The sequence below is a fragment of the Vanessa tameamea genome, chromosome 20 (assembly GCF_037043105.1).
Source record: "Vanessa tameamea isolate UH-Manoa-2023 chromosome 20, ilVanTame1 primary haplotype, whole genome shotgun sequence".
In the NCBI taxonomy this organism is placed as follows: Eukaryota; Metazoa; Arthropoda; class Insecta; order Lepidoptera; family Nymphalidae; genus Vanessa; species Vanessa tameamea.
Genome location: NC_087328.1, coordinates 602141 through 628721, shown reverse-complemented (window position 1 = coordinate 628721; position 26581 = coordinate 602141). Strand labels below are relative to the sequence as shown.

General features: G+C 32.6%; 1 protein-coding gene across 1 annotated transcript in view; it reads left to right on the top strand.

Annotated features, from left to right (window-relative positions):
- Nucleotides 1-25505, top strand: part of LOC113403834 (NGFI-A-binding protein homolog) — a 36764-nt gene extending 11259 nt beyond the window's left edge. The window contains exons 2-8 of the mRNA XM_026644451.2: nucleotides 19110-19211; nucleotides 21530-22287; nucleotides 22992-23119; nucleotides 23489-23561; nucleotides 24405-24466; nucleotides 25045-25120; nucleotides 25379-25505. Of these exons, the coding sequence (XP_026500236.1) occupies nucleotides 19110-19211; nucleotides 21530-22287; nucleotides 22992-23119; nucleotides 23489-23561; nucleotides 24405-24466; nucleotides 25045-25120; nucleotides 25379-25489 (1310 nt within the window). The 3' untranslated portion in view covers nucleotides 25490-25505. The remainder of the gene's footprint in view (nucleotides 1-19109; nucleotides 19212-21529; nucleotides 22288-22991; nucleotides 23120-23488; nucleotides 23562-24404; nucleotides 24467-25044; nucleotides 25121-25378) is intronic.
- Nucleotides 25506-26581: the final 1076 nt, after the last annotated feature.

The following is a 26581-nucleotide window of genomic DNA, read 5'->3' as shown; positions in this document are numbered from 1 at the left end:
ACAGAATGTTTGGTTTTTAGTTCTTGCCACAAGCCCTTTCATAAACGTTCTGAAAGTGGGTCGCGTCAATCATAATGAGAATATAATAAATATTATTATATAATATCGGATTGAGTCATGTTTTTAGTAAATTGTAAATGCAAGTGCAACGTTATAATTTTCAATTATGAATTTAGATGAAACGATATAGTTTAAAAATTAGAACGGTATTGCCAGCATGCAATCGATTGCTATAAAAATAAGGTTTTTGTAATTAGTTAAAATAATTGTGTATAATATAAATATAATGTTGTATCAAAATATATATAAATCAAAAATTCGTTACTTATTTTGATTTAAAGGATTATTAAAGTTACACAAAACATTAGATTTTGTATGCTTATTTAATCTGTTAATTCAGTTAATTAATGAATCGTACGGAAGCAAATCGATTGATTTTAATAAAACCCTGACAAAGTAATAAAGATTTTTTCTTATACGCTTTTTATGTCAATGTACCGGTAAAATTCAAGTAGTAAATTTGCATACACTGTATATGTCTGCCTGGTTGGTCTAAGTGCTCGAAAACGCCGTTGATCCCGAGATCTTGGGTTCAAATACATCTGGCCGATGAATGTTCATGGAGTTTTCAGCCGAAAAAGTCTCAGTACCATCTCGGAGTCTGAAAGTTGAAAATATGTAAACTGCCACGTCTCGGACAGCAAGTAAAACCGATGGTCCTACGCCTGAACTCTCCCCGGTCGTTTCGGATATCTGCATCTTACTGAAGGTTTCTACTGGATTAAAAAAAAGAGGCTAGTTTAGAAGGGCTGCACATTCCAAGAGAAAAATGGGTTAGTAGGTAGAGTAACAGCATGGACTTAGGATATTTTCAAGTAGTGTTTATTCTCCTGTGCCTCTGAAATCGTGTAAGGCCGTTGGTTCTGCGCCTCAACTGTTACCGGTCGTTCGGCCGTCCCATCGGATTATTAGAGTGAGGGAATAGAGTGAACTTCTGTTGGCGTATACATTTGTACACTATTTTTCACTTAATTTGCTAGCCTCTCTTAAGAATGACTGCTACGGGCGAAATCAGCCAGTAGGACAACATCGTCATAATTCGTCAGTGGAAATGAAGAAAAGCTTAAGACCCAAATTTTACTTTTGGAAAATGAGGGTTAAAGTTAAGCTAGTAAACCTCATTTCCCAAAAGCACTATTAGGCGCTTTACTATTTATTTCTTAACACTGAGGATATTGTAATTTATCATTGTTACAATTTTCTGTTATATCCTCTCGTGAAGTTGAGCAATAAAATATTAATATATAATTTTGCTATACACCACGACTAGGAAATTGTTAAATTTCATGCAGTCTCTTTCGAACTAAAACATTAGAAAGAGAAGCCAAGTATTTCAGTACTCTTAAATTAGTGAATTGATTGAGTTAACTGATTTTACATTTGATTGATTAATATATTAATTTTATAATTCAAATCCATCGTGAATAATTACAGCTTATTGTTGGTTTATCTTGAAATAATCTTCGTTCCGAACCGGTGTTAGCTTTGAGTTTAAATAATCTTGTAAATGACGATCCAAAATTTACTCAGTGGTAAGGATTTGTGCAAGGCTGTCTGGGTAGGTACCACCCACTCAACAGATATTCTACCGGCAATATTTAGTATTGTTGTATAAAGGTAATATAATGCCTTAGTTCGGTAGGTAGATGTTGCATTCTTCAATGCGTCGAAAAGTATTGCTTTATAAGGGATGACACAACATCTTTATCTTGGGTTATGCATTGGGCTACCTAAGGAATTATTAACATTTCTTACAGTGCCAATGAGTAGTTCGATGGTGACCACTTACCACCGGGTGGCCCACTTGCTCATACCCTTACCTATATTTTAAAAATGGTATTCATTAATCCGGCTTTGATCAAGTTTAATTTGATTTATCGAATTCGAGTTTATTGCATTTTAAAAACAAAACGAGTGGGATAAAATATATCAAGCTTGGTGTAAACTTTTAACGGGGACACAGATTATAAACATAAAACTTCAACTTTTTACGCAGCTCCCATATGTAGTTTTGCAAAACCAGTAAAGCCCGTTCGGAAACATCGATTTTTTGCGTTAACGATTATATCGATTTTAAAATCACTTAATTTTTTACGGCTGGCAATAAAACGTATGAAATTATATTAAGTATGTATTTAATGAGGCCGTATGTCTCCCTTACATTGTCGTTACAACGTCACCTTGTGATAATGACGATAAAAAATTAAGAGATTGTGTAAGGTAATACATATTATTTTTATTATTATTTTTTTTTTATATAAAGTTTACTTCTGACATTTTTTTACTACATGTGTTGATAGAAAAAATTGTGTTGTGATGTATGATGGATTTTTAAGTAATATCAATAATTCATTACTATAATTAAGTAATTGTGTAATAAACGATTGATGATCAATTCCTAGTAGTTTAGTTTAATTGGATCTAAACATCATAAGAAATGTCGTGTCAGCTATGATGACATTTCTTATCCACTGGACCAACTCGACTCTATAATATAACCAATACTTAATTCAAAAAGCTATAAAAAACCATTAACCCCTTCTAACGTCCACCCTGATTTGAAGGAATGGCCAAGTCCGATCTAATCTCAATTTGGCAGCTGTCGGGCAGATGTTCCCGCGTTTTGACGGACGACTGAATGAAAAACACGATCAATCAATGAAATATACACTTTATTCCTATAACTTAGATTCCTATTTACCTTGTTGCGATATTTCAAAACAGATAATAGTACCTTTGTTACGAATAAAATGTTACAAACAAAAAAGAACTCTTCGTAATCGGTGAAAGATTCAAATCACGTTGACATGTGAATGATGAGGTCATTGACCTTACCATAGAGTAAATATTGATAAATTGACAGATTGCTTGACTTCTGACAGGTGAAAACGTTCGGTTGATGGGTTGCGAATTTTGGATTTATTTTTTGATACGTAATTAGCTGGTAGTTGCTGCGTTTTTAACAGCCTCACATTTTACCTTAAAGTTTCATCGCAAATTAAATGAATATACTTAAATTATAGCCGTAACAATGTTTTTATTTTAAATACATATTTTATTTCAGTGAGTAACACTTATAATATTGTTTTTTTTTTACTTTATATTATATTTATTTTCATATAAGCGATTAATATCCGTCAAAACTAGAGAAAGGGTTAACTTTCAATTTCTTGTTTTAATTAACGATCTTAACACATGTTTGGACTGTCTGTTTGTCACGCTTTCTATAACCAATGAACTTTAAAATTAGAAGTATTCCTCAACCCTTTACCACCTGTCGATTGAAAAAACTATCTTAGTGTACGTTTTAGTTCCTTTGAAATAGGTACTTGGCTAGTCGTATTATAATATTACGTTTGATGTTCTTAAAACTATTTTTTACCGTTTGAAGATTCATAATTGTCATGGTTGCTGATAGGGCTGGATTTAGTAGTGTGAGGGCATCAGAGGAGTGGGTAAATTGAATTATTTTTTCAGTATACCCTACTGAAAAAATATACAGGGTTATTGGTAATTCGACGTATTCCAGTTAGGAGTATTACCTCCTATTTGGTGGATTTTTGTCCACTTTTTCACTCCAATAATGTTTATTGTGATAGTAATACCATCTTGATCAAATTTGAATTGGTCGTTCCCGAGGATTTTTTTCAAAAAAGATGCATCTTCTAAATCCTCATTAAGTATGAATCTACAGAAAGCAACACTTCTTTCAGCATCCTCTTTCCACTTTCCACTTTCCACCAGCGTCCTATCTGATCATTTTATTTGGTTTGCTTTGAAATAAATTCCTAGTTTTATACATTTTCGGAAAGCTAAGTAAACGATTACATAATAACATAACATAATCAGCCTGTAAATTTCCCACTGCTGGGCTAAGGCCTCCTCTCCCGTTGAGGAGAAGGTATGGAGCATATTCCACCACGCTGCTCCAATGCGGGTTGGTGGAATACACATGTGGCAGAATTTCGTTGAAATTAGACACATGCAGGTTTCCTCACGATGTTTTCCTTCACCGCCGAGCACGAGATGAATTATAAACACAAATTAAGCACATGAAAACTCAGTGGTGCCTGCCTGGGTTTGAACCCGAGATCATCGGTTAAGATGCACGCGTTCTAACCACTGGGCCATCTCGGCTAGTAAACGATTATGTTTTTAAAATAATCTGCAGAACAAGTTTCATAATGTTTTTTTTTTGTTTTTCAGGCATATTTGAATGAAAAAAATATTGAAATAATATCGTTTTCCGTCTCGCATTTTTAAATTTGGACCGATAATTATTGTTTAAATATTGAAAAAGTTCCAGTTATTAATCGTTTTTATAAATCAGAAGAAAAAAATAGATTTTAATTGATACCTTTTTTAAATAAATTTTTGAAGTTGCATTTTTGACTTATTTTGAAAAAATCTAAAGAACGCGATAACTCAAAAATGGTTCACTTTTGCATTACCATTAAACCTGTATATTTTTTTAAATTTCAAATTTTTTTTTGCGATATGGAAATATAGTAATAGATACAAAATACACGAACTATACTTGTATTTTACTATATCTACATGCTATGTGCTATGTATTTACTTGTCGGAATTGGATTTTTATTATTAAAATCGCAGTAATATCTCGTCGAGGCCCTGGTGATGTAGCCCTGGATGCCTTCCCCAAGTTTTTTGTTATATTTGACCACTACGGGCTGGGGATTCAAAGGTGTCAGTTTTTCAAATTTAATTTCCTTTACCAATGAAAAATAAACATAAATTATGTTCATGAAATTTCACCCGATTTTAAACCGGAATCTTCGTTTAAGATTCACGTGTTCTTACATCGTAGTTCAAAACCTTCGGCTTTTATTCGTTTAAAAGTCTTCGTTATTTAAAACATGGCATTTGTAATTGTTCTGTAAATAGTATTTATATTTATTCGACGGCTTAAGAATTTACGTACAGTAAAAAATAGTTCTATAGTTATGATAAGCGACGTGGTAAAAATAAAAAAAAAAGTAACTTTAAAAAACCGAATTCATAGACAGACTAAAAATACTTTTAAGCGTCAGTTGTTCATCTTCCCGCCTTTTTTTTGACGTCGACGACCACAGAAGTTTGTTTTATTTCTTTTTAATTGTCATCTAAATTTTTTGGTGAGGATGCGAGTGTTTTTACAAACGTTAACTGATTTTACTGGGCAACGTATCGGAAATAGCATGTGTCTAAGTTCAATCATTCCGATTTTATTGTGCTGTATAATTTGTTTTTACTATTTTATTTCCGAATTGTTTTTAAAAGGGTTTTGTTTATGTGTTGGTTTTTATAGATTTGTAATGCGTATTAAATTGGTAATAGAACCTCCCATGAAGAGTTTAAAGTAGTAGATAGTTATATAGTCGTATTTGATTTTTGATCGTTGACTTATTTAAAGCTTTTTTTTATAGAATCAGGTGACCTTGTACTATTTATATTTTACTGTTAATATCGAATAGTTAGAGCCTATTAAGACGATGGTGATCATTACATCTGGTATCCAATTTTGCCCCTCCGTTTATTTTATTTTATATAAATAAATCGGCAATATGTACGTTAACAATATTTTTTGTTTAATATAAAGTATGCTATTCAACATCAATATGACATTTTTTTGAAAAATAAATTTTATTTTCGGCTCAAAATATTTTTTCAAAACGTCTACGTACCCTTTTCTTTTTTTTTTGTTGATTTCGTCACCTGTAACAGAGGAAGAGGCACCGTGAGGGTTCATGGAAAAAAAGAAAAAAAAGCGTTCTAATGATCCAAACGTGGGAATAAGTTGGTGTAGAGCTAAATAGTTTTTATATCTTCAAGCGTTAATAGTGTACGCTGGGAGAAGTAACATTTGTTATTACTTGTAATGAGTATTATTTGATACGGCCAATGGAACACCTGGATTTCAACCAAACGTTTAAATCTGTGCGATTCAATCACTAATTTTGTGTCCAGAATACATCTCATACAATAAATGCTATTATGATCAAGTTCTCCTGTCTAACTTTGGTTATGGTGGTGGTAGATATTATGATGTAAAAATATGCGCTCACTTGACTAGTGAACTCTGTGTCCTCACTTTTATAGTCCGAAGGAAGTGCAACCCGTCAAGTTTAGCAATCAAGGGCAGGACTAACGGAGTCACTTGATAACCGAAGCACGGGAGTATCAAGGGTCAACTTTTCAAAGAGAAATAGAAATTCCTGAGTTATAATGGCCTAAATTGAAAATTCGAAACCAGCAGCCATCTTTGCCACTAGACCGAAAAGGATGTTTTTAAAATATTTAATTCACGACGATAGTTTACATTACGGGCACTTTGAGCTATAGACGGAAATTAACCATTTCGTGTAATTACTATTTCTTATTAATGTTAATAATTACTTACAAAATTCTCCGACTTGAATCTTTTTATTTCCATAAAAACATTTAAAACATACCATCGAGTCATTAAGACAACGCACCTTCAGCGTTTGAATCAGATAATATTTTTTATCGGCCCCATTTATTATTCATTCCTCGAGCAATAACTCTTTTTATCAAGACAAATGTCCACTCGCGACCCCATTTTAAGGTTTTTTATACTACCCTCCTATGTTCCTCTTTTTCTGTATGGTCATATTTAATGTTCTCACGGAAGAGGCTGAATGTGGGCTGAATGGACTATCACATGACTTTAAGAATAAAAAACACGGAAGGGTTGCCAGTAGTGAAATTATTAGTTTGTTTATAAGGTGCAGTCTGTGGGAATAAATGACCCCTGTTTATTTATGATTTTTTAACATCCGGGAAGATGTTTAAACGGTTTTAATGAGAGGATGTGGACGGACAAAAAGTATCCACATGGACCGGACCGTCATGTTCGGATAGAGCTTACAGCACTTATTTAATAAGACTCATTATATTTAAGTACACTTGCCATTGATTTTATGTCTCGCAATGTTCAAAAGCTTAAAAAAATAGCTATATATTAATTAATTCGTTTTATTGTCATTAATAGTGTCAAATTTATTAAATTATTTGTTGCGCTTTTATTTAAATTTAAAGTATGTATAAACTCAATCGTTTGCTTGTAAATATGAAGTCATAATCGTACATACAATTTATTTTCCGCGCTTCTTTTTATGGTATAATTAGGTGGACAGGCAAATGGGCCACCTGATCGGAAGCGGCCACCGTCCATAGACAATAGCAAGAAAGAAATATTAGCCATTCCTTAGATCGCCAATGCGCCACCTTGGGAACTAAAATGTAATGTCCCTTGTTCTTTGCGGCAACCCAGACGGGTTTGCGCAATACTCTATCTGTAGAAAATTAAATAAACTTATGCTTGGTAATTACAATTAACTTAACTAATTTACTAAAACGCATTATTATAAGCGAGGATTTTGTAGTCAAATTTCAAGATCGCATTTAAATGCAACGGATTATGTAAAGCTCACGATGTATACATTCGTGTAAATTGATCGCGTAATACTAGGTTAAATAATTGAAAATATAAAAGAAACCTTTAAATAGGGCATATTTATAATGTCAGTGTGTCGAGTGTGGACGGAAAGCAAACATTTGGTTAAACAGTTCACGAAGCTAACCCTTCCTTCGCGTCCTTATGACAGATGGCTCGGTCATAGTGACTAGGGTTGTCGTATCCTAAACAAATTGCGTTATATAAATGATTTTAATAATATCTAAATCTTTTACGTAGTTAGTTAATTTATTTTCAATGATATTGTAATTACTTTTGATCTCGTTGCTGTCAAATTCAATACATGCCTTGTGAAAAATATAAATCGAAAACTACATAAAGTATATTGATATTTTAAATAGAATAGGATCCTTTTAATGATAGTTTTTTTTTTAAATTAGTAAAATCAGCTTCGAAATATTATTAATTTGGCTATTTAAGTAAGATTACTGTAATTAGTTATATTAATTAACTATTCTTTTATCAACATTTGATTAACATTCACTTTAAAATAATATTCTAGTAATTTAAAAAAAAAATCGTATACCTACAACCCTGTTATCTTGACACAATTACCTCACCGCTGAGGGGTGGTCAGGGTTCCGCATAAATAATATCGATGTATTTTTTTTTTCACTAAAGTTTTATAAAAAAAGTGTTACTTAGGTGAGGTGCTAACTACGAAGCCCTGCGGCTCCAGGGTATCAATTAGAATGGTTTCAAAATGGAAACATGTGTAAAACGAAAGTGGCGCCTCGGGGGAAGGTCTTTGTTATTAATTACGTTTAAAAAAAAAAAACATTTAGAAACAAAAGTGAAATTAAATATTCGATTACATGCCATCAACGCTAATATATATTTTTATATAAGTATCTATCTATATCATAATCCTCTTTATAATGTAAAGAGGTAAATTTGTTTGTATGTGGGAGTTAATCTCCGGACCTAATGATACAATTTCACTGGTAGTTTACATTACTGCCGAGTGCTATCGGATACAAATTATCTTTATGTTAGTATATGTGCTATTTTGTTATCAATAAAACAATTGAATATAGAAGTATATTCTATTCCAACCATACCAGGAAAAAAAGCCAAATAAACAACATTTGACAACAAATTGAGGCGACATTGGTCGAGAGCTTGATTAATCTATGATATTCACTGTGGATTTGCGAAAACATGGTGTTTTGAACGTCGACAAAACTGTTATCGGAATTTTGGAAGTAAAATTAAAGTTGAAATAAGTAGTTAAGTGCAATAGTGTTGTATTATAAATGAAGAAGATATATTGATATAGCTAAGTTTAATTAGCAAATCACAATGAAATACGTGCAATGAATTTTCCTACTTCCATTGGAATAGTAACTTCAAAAAGAAAGTTTGATTTCAATTCATATCTATGAATAATTATTTTAAAAAAAATAATCAGATTACTAAACAAATAATCATGACTAATATTATAAATGTGACGTTTATTCTGTCTGTCTGTCTTCTGCTCTTTCACGGACAGACCACTGAACCGAATTTGATGTAATGGTGTACGAAGTTAGTTACTGATAAAAGTGTCAGTTTTGACGTATCCACAAAGATATACGTCATTTCAAAGTAACGGTCATTTGTACTCGTGTTTTTTATGTTTCGCAGACTCCGTCTCCCTTTTTGTTTTAAAATCTGAAGTCTTCATCTATTTGAAGTTAACATGATTGCGTTATCTGGCAATTAATCTATTAGGTAAAATACTTTTAACAACATTTAAATTGTTTGTGTGTGTATCAAATATTGCAAGCGGATTTTAAATTATAGACACGTAACTGATTGCGCAGTGATTTTTACTCATTTCTAGCGCAAGCCTCGCACAGGTCACACAGGTGCACAGGGTACAATCGATACAGTTGTATCAAATTTGAGACTCATAAAGATTTTTTAAATACAATATGTAAAAACTCTTTGAAATTTTAACGTAAGAGATTAACTTCGTGTTATGTAGAATTTGTAAAGTTATGTTTTTGTTTACAGAACTGCGTAATCCGTCTAGAATTTCACAGTTTTGTAAAAAATACTTTTAAATTATTCAATTTTTTTTTAAAACATGTTCAGTCTAACTAAAGAGATAGAATTTCAATTTAAGGCGAGACGTGTATTGAAATTGACCGGTCTAACTAAATGCAATTAAAAGCGCGCACACGGAATGTCGTAAAAAATATATAAAATGTTAAATAACTTATAAATGGTAAGTATAGTTGCATGTATATTGGAATTTAAGCTTTTTGTCTGTTCGTTTAAAAAAATTGGCTAATTTAATAAATGTTAGTAATAAATACACCAGTACACAGAATATTTATTTATTATTTGTTTTATTTTATAAATATTATGGTCCTGTTGTAAAATATCCATTTCACAAAAATTTCCTATTTTCAGTCCATGCGTGACTCCCTTTTTTTTTTTAATAATCTTTTTGCGCGGCAAAACATCTTGTATTATTTTTTAAAGCCATGCGAATGACGTTCTGAAATCGATTACACTTTTATGAAATTTGATACAATAACAAAATAAGAGTTTATTAAATATATAATTATAATATAAATGTAACTACATAAATAAGTATTTCTAACATTAGTAAATAATATAGAAATGTGGTGGCCCAGTGGTTAGAACACGTTACGTTAAACGTTACGTTAAACGAAGGTTACGAGTATGAACCCCAGTAAATTCCATTGAGTTTTCAAGTTCATCTTAAAAGGAAGGACCATTAAATACCAGATAACAGGCTGCCCATTAACACGCCAGTTATCTATTATAAATTAAAACATAAATGTAGGTTAAGTCGCTGCTATAAGTTGGTATATATATTGCATATCATGTTTTAATTGAATCGTTAAAGAGAGATAAAATATAACTACACTTAAACTTAATAATGATTCTCAATCATAATTGTGTCCACTTCACTCTCAACTGCATACTTAATCTCGTAACTCTATCAGAGGTATACCGGAAAGGAATCAGCTTTAAATGCTCTCCAAGGCATGCTAGTGTAACTCCACTCCCTAATTCAAAGTTCCATAGGAGATATGGGGGCGCTTAGAGCTTCCTATCGACTGTATCACAGTGAGTGCTCTGAGGAATTATTCTCTCTAATTCTTCTCTTCTTCAAACGAGACACGAAGAGGCATCTTGCGGACCTGCAGTGTTGTCTTCGTGTTTGGACTGTCCTACCACTTATCATGAGGTGAAGTGGAGTCATTTGCCTACCCAGAACACACTTTTATATAAAAAAGAATCTCTGGTTTGAGATGTTTCTTACAATTATAACGACCGTCGTTCGGTCAAGGGAATATTAACTTTGAGGTCATGTTAATCGAGATATTTGATTATAGATATAGAATAGTTATACCCCACGAAAGGGTCCGCTAACAAAAACCTCGGTTTTTTGTCGGCGATTTGAGATGAACTTACGATTTTCATATAGGGCTGACGAGGCAATCAAAATAATAAAAATATATTTAATATTATATGATTATCTTTGAACGTTAGACTAAGCAAAACAATATAGATTAAAAAACGTAATATTATATAAAATAATTCATAATTACTGAAAATAAAAAAATATATATGTATATACATATTCTTAATAGAGGTAAAATTTTAGATACCCATATACCTTTTAATACCCAATAACTGTAAATTAATTTTAATACTTATTACTTTTAAATAATCCAAATGGTAAAACCAAACGAGACAGCCCTCAGGACACGAGCGGGAAGTGAGCGGGGGCAAGTACCAATATGGGTCGTCGGTTTTTGCCGAACTCGCCGACATTAGCGGTCAATTTGTTAAATATTAAAGTTAATTATACATGAAGCCCATTAATTAAAGGTATGATTAAAATGTATATTAAAACTAGAACAACCTAGCAGATGTGTTCCTCCCATTTCATGTACTAATTGTCACGACGATCTGTCGAATCGCGTCCAATGCTGTAGCGCCATCTTGTGGTGAGTTATAACAAAATGGATGATATAATACCTTATTTTTTGAAAACTACAATTATCTACCAACGTCCACCATTCATAGTGTAGATCAGTCCAGGTCTGTCATCAGTCCAGAGTGTAGAGGGTGCAAAACCTGAACAGACCGCATCATTTTTTTTTTATATAATGACAAAATTCGCCTAGGCAATAGTTTAATGGCTGGAGGCATTCATGTACTCTTTACCTAGCCGTTGGATATGTATTAGAAATAAAATTTAAACTTAGCAACTGATAAATAAACAGCTTAAAGTAAATAAATAATTATTGTTATTATCATGAAATCGGAACGAGAGTTTTTTTTAATTATAATTACGGCGCACATAAAAACCTTGCATATGTCCGTCAAAACGCCGTCAAAACGCTATAATTTCTTTATTATATTTGATTAACCCTTCGAATACGAACGTTTCGTAATTTAAAAACAGATGCAGCACAGATTAATTACTAGAGAAGGTATTCACCTGTCTGATCACTTTTCATAGATAAAAAAACTTTTTTTTTTCTACAGCATCGAAGTTTTTTTCCAATTACGTATGTAAATCGACCAGTCATTGTCTTTGATAAAAAATACGACGGAAGTCGACTTGTAGACGGATTATATTAGTCTACTTTTTTATTTTAGTATTAAAAAGACTTATTTATAAATAAAATAAAAATGTCCGAAACCTTATTATCAGCTTTGCTGTAAATAAATTAAAACACCAAGTATATTTTAAAGATTTTTTTTCTAACTCTAAGAATTACTTATATTGTTAATTTACAAACAAGTGACGTATATCACTCGTCGAATTTGATAACTGATAAGGCGATACGCCATTTTGATACGTGTATCCTATAGTCAATGTCGCAAATCACTTTTTGACCTCACACACTTATGTTCTGCGATGACTTACGAATTTCATACTGAATACATCTACGAAATATTAAGCTGATCTTGATATGTATCATTTAATATATGGACCTTCGAACTATGTCCCGGTCGCGAAACTGAACTGTCATGCCATCCCTTGATTATAAATATCTGTGAATATACTAAAAGAAAACGAAAACTCACGAAAACTAAACAAACCCTAAAAAAAAGACCCGCTGAGTTTCTTTCGCCGGTTCTTCTCAGGTCATGGTGTTTCCTTTTCCGAACCGGTGGTAGTGTTTAATTTGACTATCAATAAGTGTAATGCTTCTATATTGAATAAAGGAATTTGAGTTTGAGATTGAGTTTGAAAATAATATCTTGTGTCATGTGATCCTGATAGCGGTAAAAATATTTCTATATCATAGTACGCTTACTAATACTAATTTTAAGTACCAAGTTAGTTATGTATAATAATAATATTTACTATCTCTTACATCGTAATAAAATAAGTAGTCGTCTCGTTAATTAAACAAATATAAATAACATTAAAAATGATCTCTAATCGACTCGACATTTTTTTTTTTTTGTTATCGACATGCAAAAATATTGTACATGGATAAAATTTTCGAACCTAATGCTAGAGATTTTAAACGAAATTGATAGTAGTTTTTTTTTTTAATTTATAAAAAGCCAAAATATTTTAATAACAAACAACTCTTTGCTTGTATTGTGACCTACTGAAAAAAAAATAATTCACCATCAAACATTCCGAGACACGATTTTCGCACGGAAGGCAAGTATAAAAGTAAAAAAAAAAGTCGTTAGTGACATTCATTCTATTAATATTCAAACCCAAAGATGCTATTGCGCATATCAATCACAACGCAAACGCGAAAAAATAGCTAATCGGATGCGCGCGCACATCCCGCCATCTTTGTCTATCTGTCATTAGCGCTTTTTTACTCTGGGAACCGTTCTTTTTGTCTGTAAGCGAACTTATTCAAATTTCGAACGCGACAATGGTGTGTTTTTGTTTATCCTCTAGAAAAATTGTATTATCTGTTGAATTTATTCAAATTGCAGGTAAGAGGGGTATTGAACGTCGTCTCGGGTACTAATTATAGTCGTATATTTCGGATTAGGCGTATTTTTCGCACGATTAAAATCATGTTACACGTGTTTATAGTCTGTGGTAACGAGATAGCTAATTATATGGCTTAAGATGTTTTTTAATATCTTGCTTTGTGATATGCTAATAAAACTGATTTAATGCACTAATTAAAATTACTTCTGTTTGTTGATATTTTTTCCTTCTTAAGCAAATGTATTGAAAAAAGTTAGAAACATTTTTTTTAAAAATACAAAGGATTTTGAGACTAAAGTTTTTTTAAAATTTAAAATAGGTAGACAGACATATAAGCAACACGGTGATAGGTAGTCAACCTTTATAAAGCCATCTTTTCCATCTTCAATGCCTTACCAACCTTGCCAACTCACTCTAACCCACAACACAATAATACTAAAATAAACTAAATACAAATGTTACTGTTTGAGGATAGAATATAGGCAGTGGGCGGTACCTATACAGACGGGCTTGCACAAAGCCCTACTATAATTTATTTTATTCTTGCCATCAAATGAATATCGAAGATTTTAAAATATATAAAAAGTCTTGTAAGTATTTATTAATTTATAATGAGTAGAAGATAAAAAAAAACTTTATTTAATAAACATTTAAAGTAATTTTGTGAAAAAGAGTCATTACTGAGCCTAGAATCAACAAAAACAGACTGTATTTAATACAATCTTGAACATGAATGCATTAAAAAAAAAGACCATTATGTCCCCGTTTGGAATTTAAGCACAGCCTGTATCTACAGCCACGCCTGCCATCCGTACACAAGTTTATGACCACTCAGTGGTGCTTGCCCAAGAAAATTGCGAACTTTTAAATACACTAGTAACGAAAGCAATTAAATGATAATAATTTGTAATAAGTATTATAATTTGGATTTGAAGTAATTACTTTATATATCGAATCAACAATAATAATTAATGTCAATTGGAATCGAACGTTAATTTTGTTAATCGATTTATGACATAATATAACATTTTATTATCTGTGGAAAAAGGATAAGTAGTTTTGGCGGGGTTTTAAAAAAATATTACATTTGAGAAAAATAAAATGGCGCGTTTTTTATAGCAGATCATATAGATAAATAAAAATCATAAATAGATCATTTAACGGTTACTTTTTTAATAAATAATTAAAATTATAGAACATAGTTATCTTGCACAAAGAGTTACTAGAATGTTACTTTAAACTCTTTTCGTGTATATGCTTATTGTTTAACTATTTATCGGCTTTTTGGACACGGGGATCGTGTTAATAATAGTAATCTATTTAAAATACATATTTTATATATTCAATAAGTAGCTGATCTTGCGGCTTTTTAAATTGATAAAACTTTTCCTATAGCACACAAACCCCAACCTCCATTTTACCCTCTCGAGGGGGGAATTAAAAAAAGTAGTAGTAGAGTTTGAGCCCCCGTTAAGGACGTGTGTCCTTAACGGGGACTCAAACGCCATCTTATCGATATCGGTTCGGGGGTTAAGTATAAAGAGGTAACAAGAAGACTAACTTTCGCATTTATAATATTAGTATAGATTTAAAAACATTAACAATATAAACATATTTCACACAAAATAAGTAAAAAAAATTTACTCAACATTCACAAATTTAAACATATTAATTTTAAAATATTTTATAATTAAATACAGAAATTCCATACGCGCGATGGACATTATAATATTCATATTTTTCGAGCAGAAAAACTCACAGACAAAACATATCTTAACGCGATCGATAAGTGACTTTTCTAGTACGTACGAACATCCAGACGAATGTCAAGCATAGCTTTTCCCCTGTCTGTGCATATTAAATTTAAAAAATATAAATATGCATGAAGCAAGTTCTTTAATCTGCATCTTTTAATTATAGAAATAAAAGTTACATATATTTTTTTTAAACTGGCAACAAAAACAAGACACATTCGCTTCATTTATTATGTGTAATGTTGCAATGGAAAATAATTTAAGCGGTAAAAACTCAACAGAGGTAAAAACGTACAGATGGTGGAAAAATATGACCACACCTGACTTTAATTTACATTACGAGCTGAAGTTAATGAATATTTTCAAGTAACAATGATACAATAAAAATTGTTGTAAAATTTATAATTTGGTAACGCAAAAGCCGGTGGTTGTGTGGATGGTGCACTTGGATCCGGAGGTTCGCTGGTTCAAATCTAGTGAGCTGAGTAATTATGTTCATGATTAATCTAATAATTAGGAAACCTAACCTTGGCCTATGGTGGATAAGCACGGTTGAATAAGCTCCAAGCCGATTTAAGAGGATAAGAAGCTTTTGTCCAGCAAACAATTGCATTAGGTAAAAACATTTACAATGAATACTAAATTTCATCTTCTATTTTAATTAGTATTCATATTTTAACTTAATATCGAATGTACTATATGTATGTTTACGCGAATATTCTAAAATTAAAAATTATCAGAAATTCGAATATAGAAAAAAAAACTATAAATCTATAAAAAAAAACTCCCAGGTGAAATAATCACACAGTTATTTCAAACAAATATTCTCAAGATAAAAACTGTCCAAAAAACTGTAGAGCATCGTGAGACTTGAATAAAATTAAGAAAGATAATTTTAAATTATCATTACCGAACGTGTTACGTGACCAATTTAAAAAAAAAGATTAAATAAAAAAAAAACAATAGACGAGCCATGTGGTCGTTCCAACCCCATCGGTTCGGTCTGAAATTTGCATACGCCGCGATAGTGGCGATTTTTTATACACAGACAGATTATGCAAATGCGTTTTTTGGACACTACAGTGATCTCACTGTAGTGTTTTTTTTTCGAAGAAAGTTCGTAAGAATGAGACTCGTCATAAAAAAAAAGAACAATTACGCTTTTTTAGGTCTGTGAACTTTCTGCGAGATCTTTTTTTTTCTGTATTTATGTTAAGTTACTGTTTCTATTGTCTGTTGTATTTAAGAATAGGGTTATATGATTTTATTAATAATACTTGACTAATTTATCTAGCATTTTATTTCTTAATCATATAAAACTATAGTAATTGAATACTCTACTTTAATCTTTACTCTGTAAGAACTGATCTCGTATCTCTGACTTCTTGATGCGCCATTTTGATTCGTGTGTCACTTACATTTTATCATTATGATAGTCAATATCGCATAACACTTTCTAGCATTTTACGGTTGTCTTTGCGTTGAAATTTGAGTTTGGTTTGTACTTGCAACATAGCTCTTTTGAATCGTATAAATAATTGGACCTCATTATCAATATTTTTATTAACTTGAAATTAATACTACTAAAAATACATATTCAAAAGCCGGTGTTAAGCATACAGATTAAATATGTTACAAAAGTTTATAAATATATAAAACCTATTTAATAAAAACTATCCAAATAACTACTACATTAGAAACATAAATGCTTTATGTAGTACATAACTGTCATAAATAACTAATGTAAGACGACAGAATTGTCGTAATTTTTTTTGTACATTATACCTGCCTGGGGTGGAGTTAAAATCGACCCGACGTTTTTTTTCCATTATAAAAACCAATAGTGCACGTCAAACGCGTTAAGGGTGGCAACTATTTTTTTCTATGTGGCAACACGGATCGATATTTTTCCCGCGCAACGACAGCATTGGCGGGTCGAACACAACCCGTTTGCTTAACAAAGGGGTCCTTTATGTAAAAATTTTATTCATCTATTTTTTCGTCCGGTGACGGTTAAACCAATTCTTTTGGTAATAGCAGGGGTTGTTTTAAAGAGGGTTGTTTTTTGTGCGGACGTCTCCTCACGCGATTTGGGAACGAAATTACTTAGAACACGCACTGTCTGGTTGAACTGCTAAATGTTTTGGATTGCTGATCAATTTGATAACTTTATACGTTTTAGTAAAAGTTTTATAATGATTTGATAATTTGGTTGCTTAAATGATGATTAATACTAATAATAATTATTATTATAATATAGATATTTTATTCAAGTAGGCTTTCTTACAAGCACTTTTCAATCAATTCAACGGAGTCATTTTACAGTATCATGTATATTAAATGTTACAACATTCAAAGTATAAAACGAATACTTAATAAGTTATCAGGCAAGGTAAATCTTTTTAGAAATAAACATCGATTACGAAAATAGCTGTGTGCAAATAGATACATTTTTGAAGTCAGTTTTTTTTATCTAAATATATGCTCCTAATGACCAGGTTTCAAATCTCCGAACCAACTAATATGGGATTAGATTTTATTATTTGACAAGAATTAATCCTTATCGTGGAGCTTAGATTTTGTAATTGTTAATATTCCCGTAGCTTGGAACCGCGTTAAGTTGGTCCTGCTTTACATAACCTTATATATCTAGATATAGCCTATCACAATGGAGGTAGGAAAAAAAATACCATTTGACAACATCACATACATTACTCTGATCCCAATGTAAGTAGCTAAAGCACTTGTGTTATGGAAAATCAGAAGTAACGACGGTACCACAAACACCCAGACCCAAGACAACATAGAAAACTAATGAAATTTTTCTACATCGACTCGGCCGGGAATCGAACCCGGGACCTCGGAGTGGCGTACCCATGAAAACCGGTGTACACACTACTCGACCACGGAGGTCGTCAAACCATAGATTTACGTATTACATGCGAATTGCTAATAACTCAGCTATGCTGTGCACTACTAAGAGTTTATGATTAATATATCTTTATTTATAATATCACTTATTTCCACTTTAATTTGACTTCCAAAATTCCGATAACAGTTTCGTCGACGTTCAAAACGTAATCTTTTCGGAAATCCATAGTGAATATCATAGATTAATCAAGCTCTCGACCAATGATATCGCGTCAATTTGCCGTCAAATGTTGTTTATTTGGCTTTTTTCCTGTTATATTTGGAATAGAGTATAGAGTGTTGCACTACAAAAGAACTGAAACAAACAAGCCAGCGTTATTATTTTGGTGTCCGTAAGTGCTACGCTTGACACTCGTCAAACATCACACTACTTTATTAGTGTGCGTGTACATAGTAGACAACTGTTGGCCACTATTTCTATTGACGCGTTCTAAGCTTTGACATATTCTAGTTTGACGAAGATCATCGTATTACAAGAGATGTGTCCTGATAGTATGGGCGTTGCACTATTATATCCAGCTAGCTAAATATTTATTTGAATAACGGAGATTTTATTAAATTTAAATTCAATACAAACGATAAAGGACGAGTGTTAAACTCGTATCATTCTTGCCGTTGAGGTATATATAGCTATTTATGCAAAGCCTGTTTTGTCTTTTTTAATATATATTTTTTAGTTTAAATTTTTTTATAAGGCACAAATAAGCATATAATAGGTTAAAAATTAAAAAAATGGCTGCTGTGTCTTTATATAATAAAAATCTTTTGGACATAACGACAATACTAAAATTAAATTTTTTTTAATATGACCCATATATATTTATATATATATATAAATGACAACAAAAAAAAATGACCAAACCATTGAAGAAATTCAAATAGAAATGTGATTTATGTAAATGAAACCTCTTACTTTCAGTGGTAGTGACATCAGCGCCAGCCAACGAAGCCGAACTGCAACTGTATCGAGTGATGCAACGTGCCAGTCTCCTGGCATACTACGACACGCTTCTCGAAATGGGTAATTATTGTATTAAACCTATATTTATACAAACATGTTTTGTAATTAAAATGGTGTACACGTATTTGTTTCCAAATTGGATTAGAATAACGACTAGTAAATATTTTTGGCGCTTCCTCTCGATAGAATACTCTTTCCGAATCGGTGACGTGACGATCCAAAGAATATTTTGATTTTTTAATATTTAAAAACGAATGACTGGTTGCACAAATTAACTCAAGTTAATTTAAGGGTGGGTTAATTAACGTAACGCATTCATTAGGGTTAAATGGATTTTTGTTGGTTGGCACGTAATTTTGTTTTTATTAAGAAGGTTTTAATCTTCTTTGTCGTTACAATATAGCTCTGGCACACATCAACATTCAAGTCGTCATTAGGTACAATTGAGGTAGGTATATGCACGGGCTGGACAACTTCCACTGTGTTTTATGTGCTAGTGATATTTTCAGTGTTGCAATTATATAGCCAAGCCGTATTTAAAGTATTAAAATAAACATAATAACAGTAATATAAATCAAAGTTTATTTGGAACGAATAGATTTGGCCTATTCATATATTTATTTAATATTGATTATAAAAAACAATTTCTCAAAATGATATCTTATCTCTCTCAAAACAAATATCTTGTATATAATCTGTGTATGTGTATGTGTATAATCTGTTAAGTTTATTTGAAGTTACAACATCAGTAACACTCACCCCCAAAGGGCTAAACTTAATTACTGTGTTACGTTTTGCACGTGTACACAGTGCACTTGTACGCAGAGGTTAAAGGAGTCTTCCCATAATGTCGGCAATTTCGATGTATCGGTCCATATTGTTAAAACGGCTCTTTACGAAAATCTGAATGTTTTGTTATAGTCTATACGTTAAACTTTGTTAACTCCTAAATATTTTTATCTACATTTTTTTTTGGGAGATAATCACTACATAGTATAAAAAAGTCGCTTCCCGCTGTCTGTCTTTAAAACTACGCCACGGATTTTGTTGCGGTTTTTTTAAATAAATGGTGTTTCAAGAGGAAGGTTTATATGTAATACATGCATAATACAATATAGCTACACTGATAATTTTAGACGTTTCTAATGTGATGTCGTAAATAATCACAATTTTTTGCACTTACATTTCAAACGCTGGCTGAACCCTACGAGATAGATCAAAATAATGTATTAGAGTATTGTACAAATTAAAAAATTCTACAAAAAAAGTCTGCCATAGTATATATCTATCTCTTAAGAATAATCCACAATAACAATTTTTTATCCTTTACTTTTTACGAGAAATAATGGCTTATTTACGAAGCGATTTTAAGCAATAAAGCATTAATCCTTATGCCATCAAAATGACCCTTTACAGTATGTAATTTGAATAAATATTTTCGAAGATATTACAGATTTAAAATGGCGGGACATAGTGGTTTCTATTGTCTAATGACAAAACAAAACATGTGAAAGTTTTATATAAAGACATTCTGTAGTGCATTTAGTATTAGCATTGAACCCGTGCGAAGCCGGGGCAGGTCGTTAGTTTGTGTTGCTTTAGTATTGCTAAAATTGTTAATGTTAATTTTAATAAGTAGTAGTAGTAATTTGTTTGAAGTAAAAGATAACAAAACATTTTAAAATTATTCTTACTTCATTTTTACTTTTCATATTTATAAAAGTCGTTAAAAATTTGAATATAGAACAAGTTCTTGAACTGAAAATCAATGTAAACAATTAACTTACTATACAACTTAAAATATCGGCAGGAACTTTAAAAAAAAACCTTTCTCATCCTCGCAGATCAGAGAGGCATCAAAAAACAAATTTCCATACGCGAAAAAAGCAACGCAGACATCCTATGCTAATTTTTTTTTTCTATTTTTATTTTTTAATTCTGGCAATTACACTCTAAGGAAGGGTTCGGCCGTTTCTTGGCCCCTTTTGTTTTTTTCCTCGAAGCCCCTTCGCAAAATGGTCACGTAAAGCATTTGCATATTCGCCTAAATTAAAACTGTGTGCTGGCCTTTTTTTTAAGAATCACACGTTTTTGCGGCGAACAATAATAGCGGAATGAACTCGACTTACTAGATGCAAATTAATGTGTTCTCGTTTAGTTTTTTTTAGCAGATAAGGTGTTTGTCGTTCCCAGTTATTATTAAGTAAAAACAACTCCGACTAAAGAGTTTGTATTTGAAATTAAATATGTTAAGAAAAAATATACGTACCACTGAAATCATTCAGTACCCATTAAGTTGGCTTCCGTCAATCGAAACTTAATCAATATATATTAAATTTAAGATATGAAATTTTTAACAATTATATGTATTTGTCTAGGTGGTGATGATGTCCAACAGCTGTGTGATGCTGGTGAAGAGGAATTCTTAGAAATAATGGCACTAGTTGGGATGGCGTCAAAACCTCTCCACGTGAGACGACTCCAAAAAGCCCTACAAGAATGGGTTAACAATCCAGCCCTTTTTCAGATACCTATCGTCCCGAACCTATGCCCCACCGACAATCCTTTCATGCAATGCAACCAAAGACTCCTAAATATACCGCCTTCAATCCCAAATTTACCTAGAAGTGTTGCGTCACCTGATAACAATAGGCCTATGTATAGTCCCTCACCAGGTGCTCCAGAGAATAGTTGCGGATCCAATGCCTCGGCACCGAACGCGAGTCCTGTACATAGTCATGCTGGAACGTTCACGAAAATCGTTCTTCCTCCCTCTCCAGCCCCCACCGCACCAGTAACAACGACAGCGAGATCCTTCTCTCCCCAAAGTGCCTGCCCGCCAGCCTCTTCTGGCTCTAGTCCTAGCTCAGTTACTTCTCCTGTACAGCTTACGCCAGTCCTTTTAGATATACATGTACAGAAGTTGGCTGCTGCGGCGGAGAAATTGAGCAAACATTTGCCACAATTGGAACCAAAGCCTCAGAATACGAAAAAGAAGATGTGTAAAGAATTGGAGCTGGTGATGATGATGCCGGAATCAGATCCGAGGAGGATGGAGGAAATAAGGAAGTATGCGGCGATTTATGGGAGGTTTGATTGCAAACGGAAACCAGAGAAACCGCTTACACTTCATGAGGTTAGTTGAGTTCAGATTGCATTTATTTATGAATATATATATATGTCATTAAACTTGAATAGATGTGTATTCAGATATTACAAAAATAAAATTTGTTCATTATTTTATAATAAATACAAATACACTTTAGTCAACTGCCATTTTATATTTTTCAACGGAATAGTTTTATTGAAAAAGTTCTCAGTAAAAAGTTTATAGTGTAAAATTTATATTATAAAATCCAAAAGTGAATGCATAAAAAATTCTACTATTTGCCAAATCTCAAATTTATAGGAAAAAAAATATAGGTATACAAAATAGGTGTTTTGTTTTTTTTCTATCTACAATGGATAAATGGATATTAACAATAAATGATATTACTTTATTTTATTTCAAAGGGATCTTTCGTTGAGTTCATTTCAAATTTCGAAACATATCCCACAACTGTTGGTTTCCTCCATTCGGATTGGTGCGGTGTGAATTTCTTATGAATATTGGTGCAAGGATAAAGAATTATAACTAAATATTTATCACGAGTAAAATGATTGCGTGAACTCAAAACTGTAACTAAAAGAGTTTCCCTCACTTTTCCACCAACCAACAAGTCCCATTAATCTTTTGGCTTTTACGATACTTATGGGTTGAGATATCATGGCTATAGAACCAACGCCATCGCCCCGTCGCCGTTAAAGCTTATTTAATAACACAAACTTTGATACTTTCAGGTAATGGTCAATGAGGCCGCAGCTCAGATTTGCAGATGTGTCCCCGCGCTGCTCACTCGCCGCGACGAGCTGTTTCCGCTGGCGAGGCAGTTGGTCAGACGAGCTGGTCTGCACTACTCTAAGCATGGGTAAAGATTATACTTTTTGTTATTAGACACCAGCAATGTGTCCTTCAAATAACACTATTAATAAGAGCAAAGTCAGGAGCGAGGATGATAATATTTCAGTAGATATTTAACCCTCAAATTAGTTTATAAATAGTTATTCAAAGTCTCTGAAATTTTTACACCGTTTTATATAGTTTGTTCAAAAATTTTAGATCAGTTTATTATATATATTATTACAATTATATATATGTATACCTACATCATCATTGCTTAAAAATGTAAGGGATAACATATATAATCATTAATAATTAATTATTTATTAATATTTTAGTACTCCTTATAAGAAGAAAATACAAGATAAGTTTATAATTAAAATCCTAAATTTTTCAGCCTCCCACCAACCACCGCGACAGAGGAGCGGGAACGCGACGAGGACGAGACGCCCAGTAAACGACCGCGGCAGGTCGTCACCACTAAGATTGACCTCACCAAATAACCTAGTCTAACATAGATAGATATAGCAAATTTAATAAATACTAACAGTTTAATACTAAAAATTATATCGGACTAATAATAAGGGGGAAGATTATTTAGCATGTAAATATTAATTTAAGTCGATTACGAAGTCATCTTCGTGTAATTTCGTTGTTGAATCTTGTTATAATCGTGTCTAATCAAATAAGAATTCGACTGTTCTAATATAGTTTCCTATTAGTATTCTATACGTAATAATAATTTAAATAAATTTTATTAAATAATTTATAATTAAACGTTCAAGAATAAATTGATTATTGCATAAATAATTTGGGCTAAATGAAAGCACCTAGAGGTACTCCACCATTAAAATAGCCATTTATTTTATTAGAAAGTTAAAATAAATTAAATAACTAAGCTATCACTATTAAAAACGTATTAAAATTATTTTATCTTATTTTGCTTTTATCTGTTCTTGGTAAAGGTAAGCATGATTATGTCGAACGCTTCTCTAAAATCTGTTATTATTTTACTAATAACTTATTGGTAATCACTTCAATTTCTTTCAGTTGCGGTAAGTAATATATACTATATCTTCTCTTCTATATATATGTATTCTATATAATTATATTACCATTTACTATATGATAACTTGCATCTTTTACTTTTACTTTGCTTTTTAACTAATGTTGCTGTTTAACTAGTAAATGAGGTTATATGTACTATTAATGTTTATAATGTATTCGAAATAGCAGACAAACTCGTTTTTAATTATAAATATGGGATTATCAATTGAATACTTTTAAATGAATGAATACTTTTCTATTATTAGGATGGAGATGACGGTAACGGTGTCAGGGCAAGTCCAGACACCGCCAGAAGCTCGAATCACAGGTATTTGTTTTTATTATGAATTATTTAGAACAAATTAAAAATACGAATTCTAACTGCAAATTATTATATTCTATTATTTTATGGTCATTACCACCCATAGACATTGGCGCTGTGAGAATCTTAGTCATACTTCACATCGCTAACGCGCTATCAACCTTGGGAACTGAGATATTATGTTCCTTATGCCCTTAGAAGATCAAATGGTCAGGATCCAATATGCAAGTTTCACATCAGGAGATGTCATATGATTATCGAGCTACCGATGCAATGTCTTCGCTCTATATAATTCCAATTAGAATGTCAATAATCTATTTGGTTCCAATACCAACAAGTTTTTACTATTTTGTTCTGTTCTTTTATGGCTCTGTTTGTGTGGAACACGAAAGAGTTTATTGTTCTAAATCCCATAGATCACCATGTTTTCAATTAAGATTATATATTATTTAAGACGGTGTAAGGGATACCGTTTTAAAGCCCTATAGTGTCCGGTTTATTAAAGATGAAAAAATATTTGATTTGCACGATTATACTGTTTCGGTAAGTTTCATACTAAGTTGGTTAATGTTTAATTTTTCCAGCTGGTGGGGGATGAAGACTGAGAGCGACGACGCGGACTCGCGGTGCTCATACTCCAGCACCAGCACTCCACCACCCGTAAGTTCTACTCGGTATATTATCGATGCATTCGAGGATACCGCTATTGTTTCCCGTAGGCTTCAACTTTGTAAATCTTTTGCCGTTTAAATGCCGATAGAAAGTCATAAGAACTGATCCTATAACTCACACAACATGTAATGACCCAATGAATGAATGAGCTAGGTATACTCCGATACTACATTAGAATGCTTTAATACTGGTACATCACTCGGTGACGTCACGGCCACATTAAAACGCATAGCGGCTGGCCGGCAGGAGGGCGAGGAGGCGCGGCCGCACGTGGTGGCGGCGCGCGGCGACAGCATCATCGCCGTCGCCAACCCCGCGCTGCAGCCGCCGCACCCCGCGCGCAACCACTCCAACTGACCGCCGCGCGACGCTCGCTTCGGTGCAGCTCGAGGGACACGCATCCGTCCTCATCTCGTTCATTTCACTGGGCAGCTCAATATGTCTGGCCCGGAAACGTTTCGGATAAACGAGATTCTCTGTATCGAGGAGTATGAGACTGTGCCCCCCGAGTCATTCCCTCGCCGAACGTCGCGTGCCAAAGGTGCGGACCGTCGGAGCAGTAGTCCGCGTCAGCCTCGTGTCCGTATCCAACACGCTCAGGGCACGGGCACGGTTTGAGCCGGTACACTTGTGGCCGCCTTCGGGTTGGAAGAACCTCGTCGAGGGCGTCGAAGCGGCGCGGTAGCGACACGGGGGCGTCCGCGCACTCGCGCGAATTTTGACTTGTCGTTACCCGATTCTCATTTAATGCAGTGACCGAGGAAATATAATAATCATCTAATTGAATATGACCAAATTTCATAATTAAAACGGCTTAGATTTTATAAATTATAATTAATTATTAAATACAACAGTAATCCGTTAATTGATATATTTTTAGAAAGAATGGTTAATTATGATTTATGTTTCTTCGATGTACTAAAACATTTATGATACGTATTAAACGTATTATATTTGAAATATTGACATATTATTTATTAAATTAATTAAATATTATTAAACAAAAAACTATACTAAAGCATATATACTTTATGGTATGTGGCATGGTACATGCGTACATGTATTTTCGTTTAACTGAGTGAAAAGATTTTGCAAAGAAAACATAAATTTTATGTATCAAATTCCATCCACACGGTCACTAAACTTCGGTCGGGAAATTTCTCTCTGCACTACTAACTACGATGAGTACTTACACCCGGTTTATTGACAAGTAGCTTCAGTATTGTTTGTGTAATAAAATACTTTTGATGAATCTACTTTTTACTATGCGAACGCACTGATCTGATCTCTGGTTAATTCATTTGCGTAGCTAAGCTCAAAAATAAAGATTGTAAACAGTGTCTGATTATTTTATATTTATGGAATTAATTGTAAAACATCGTTGATACAATTATGAAAATATTATTCGTTGCTGTAATTCATCATATTGTATAAAATAAACCAAATTAT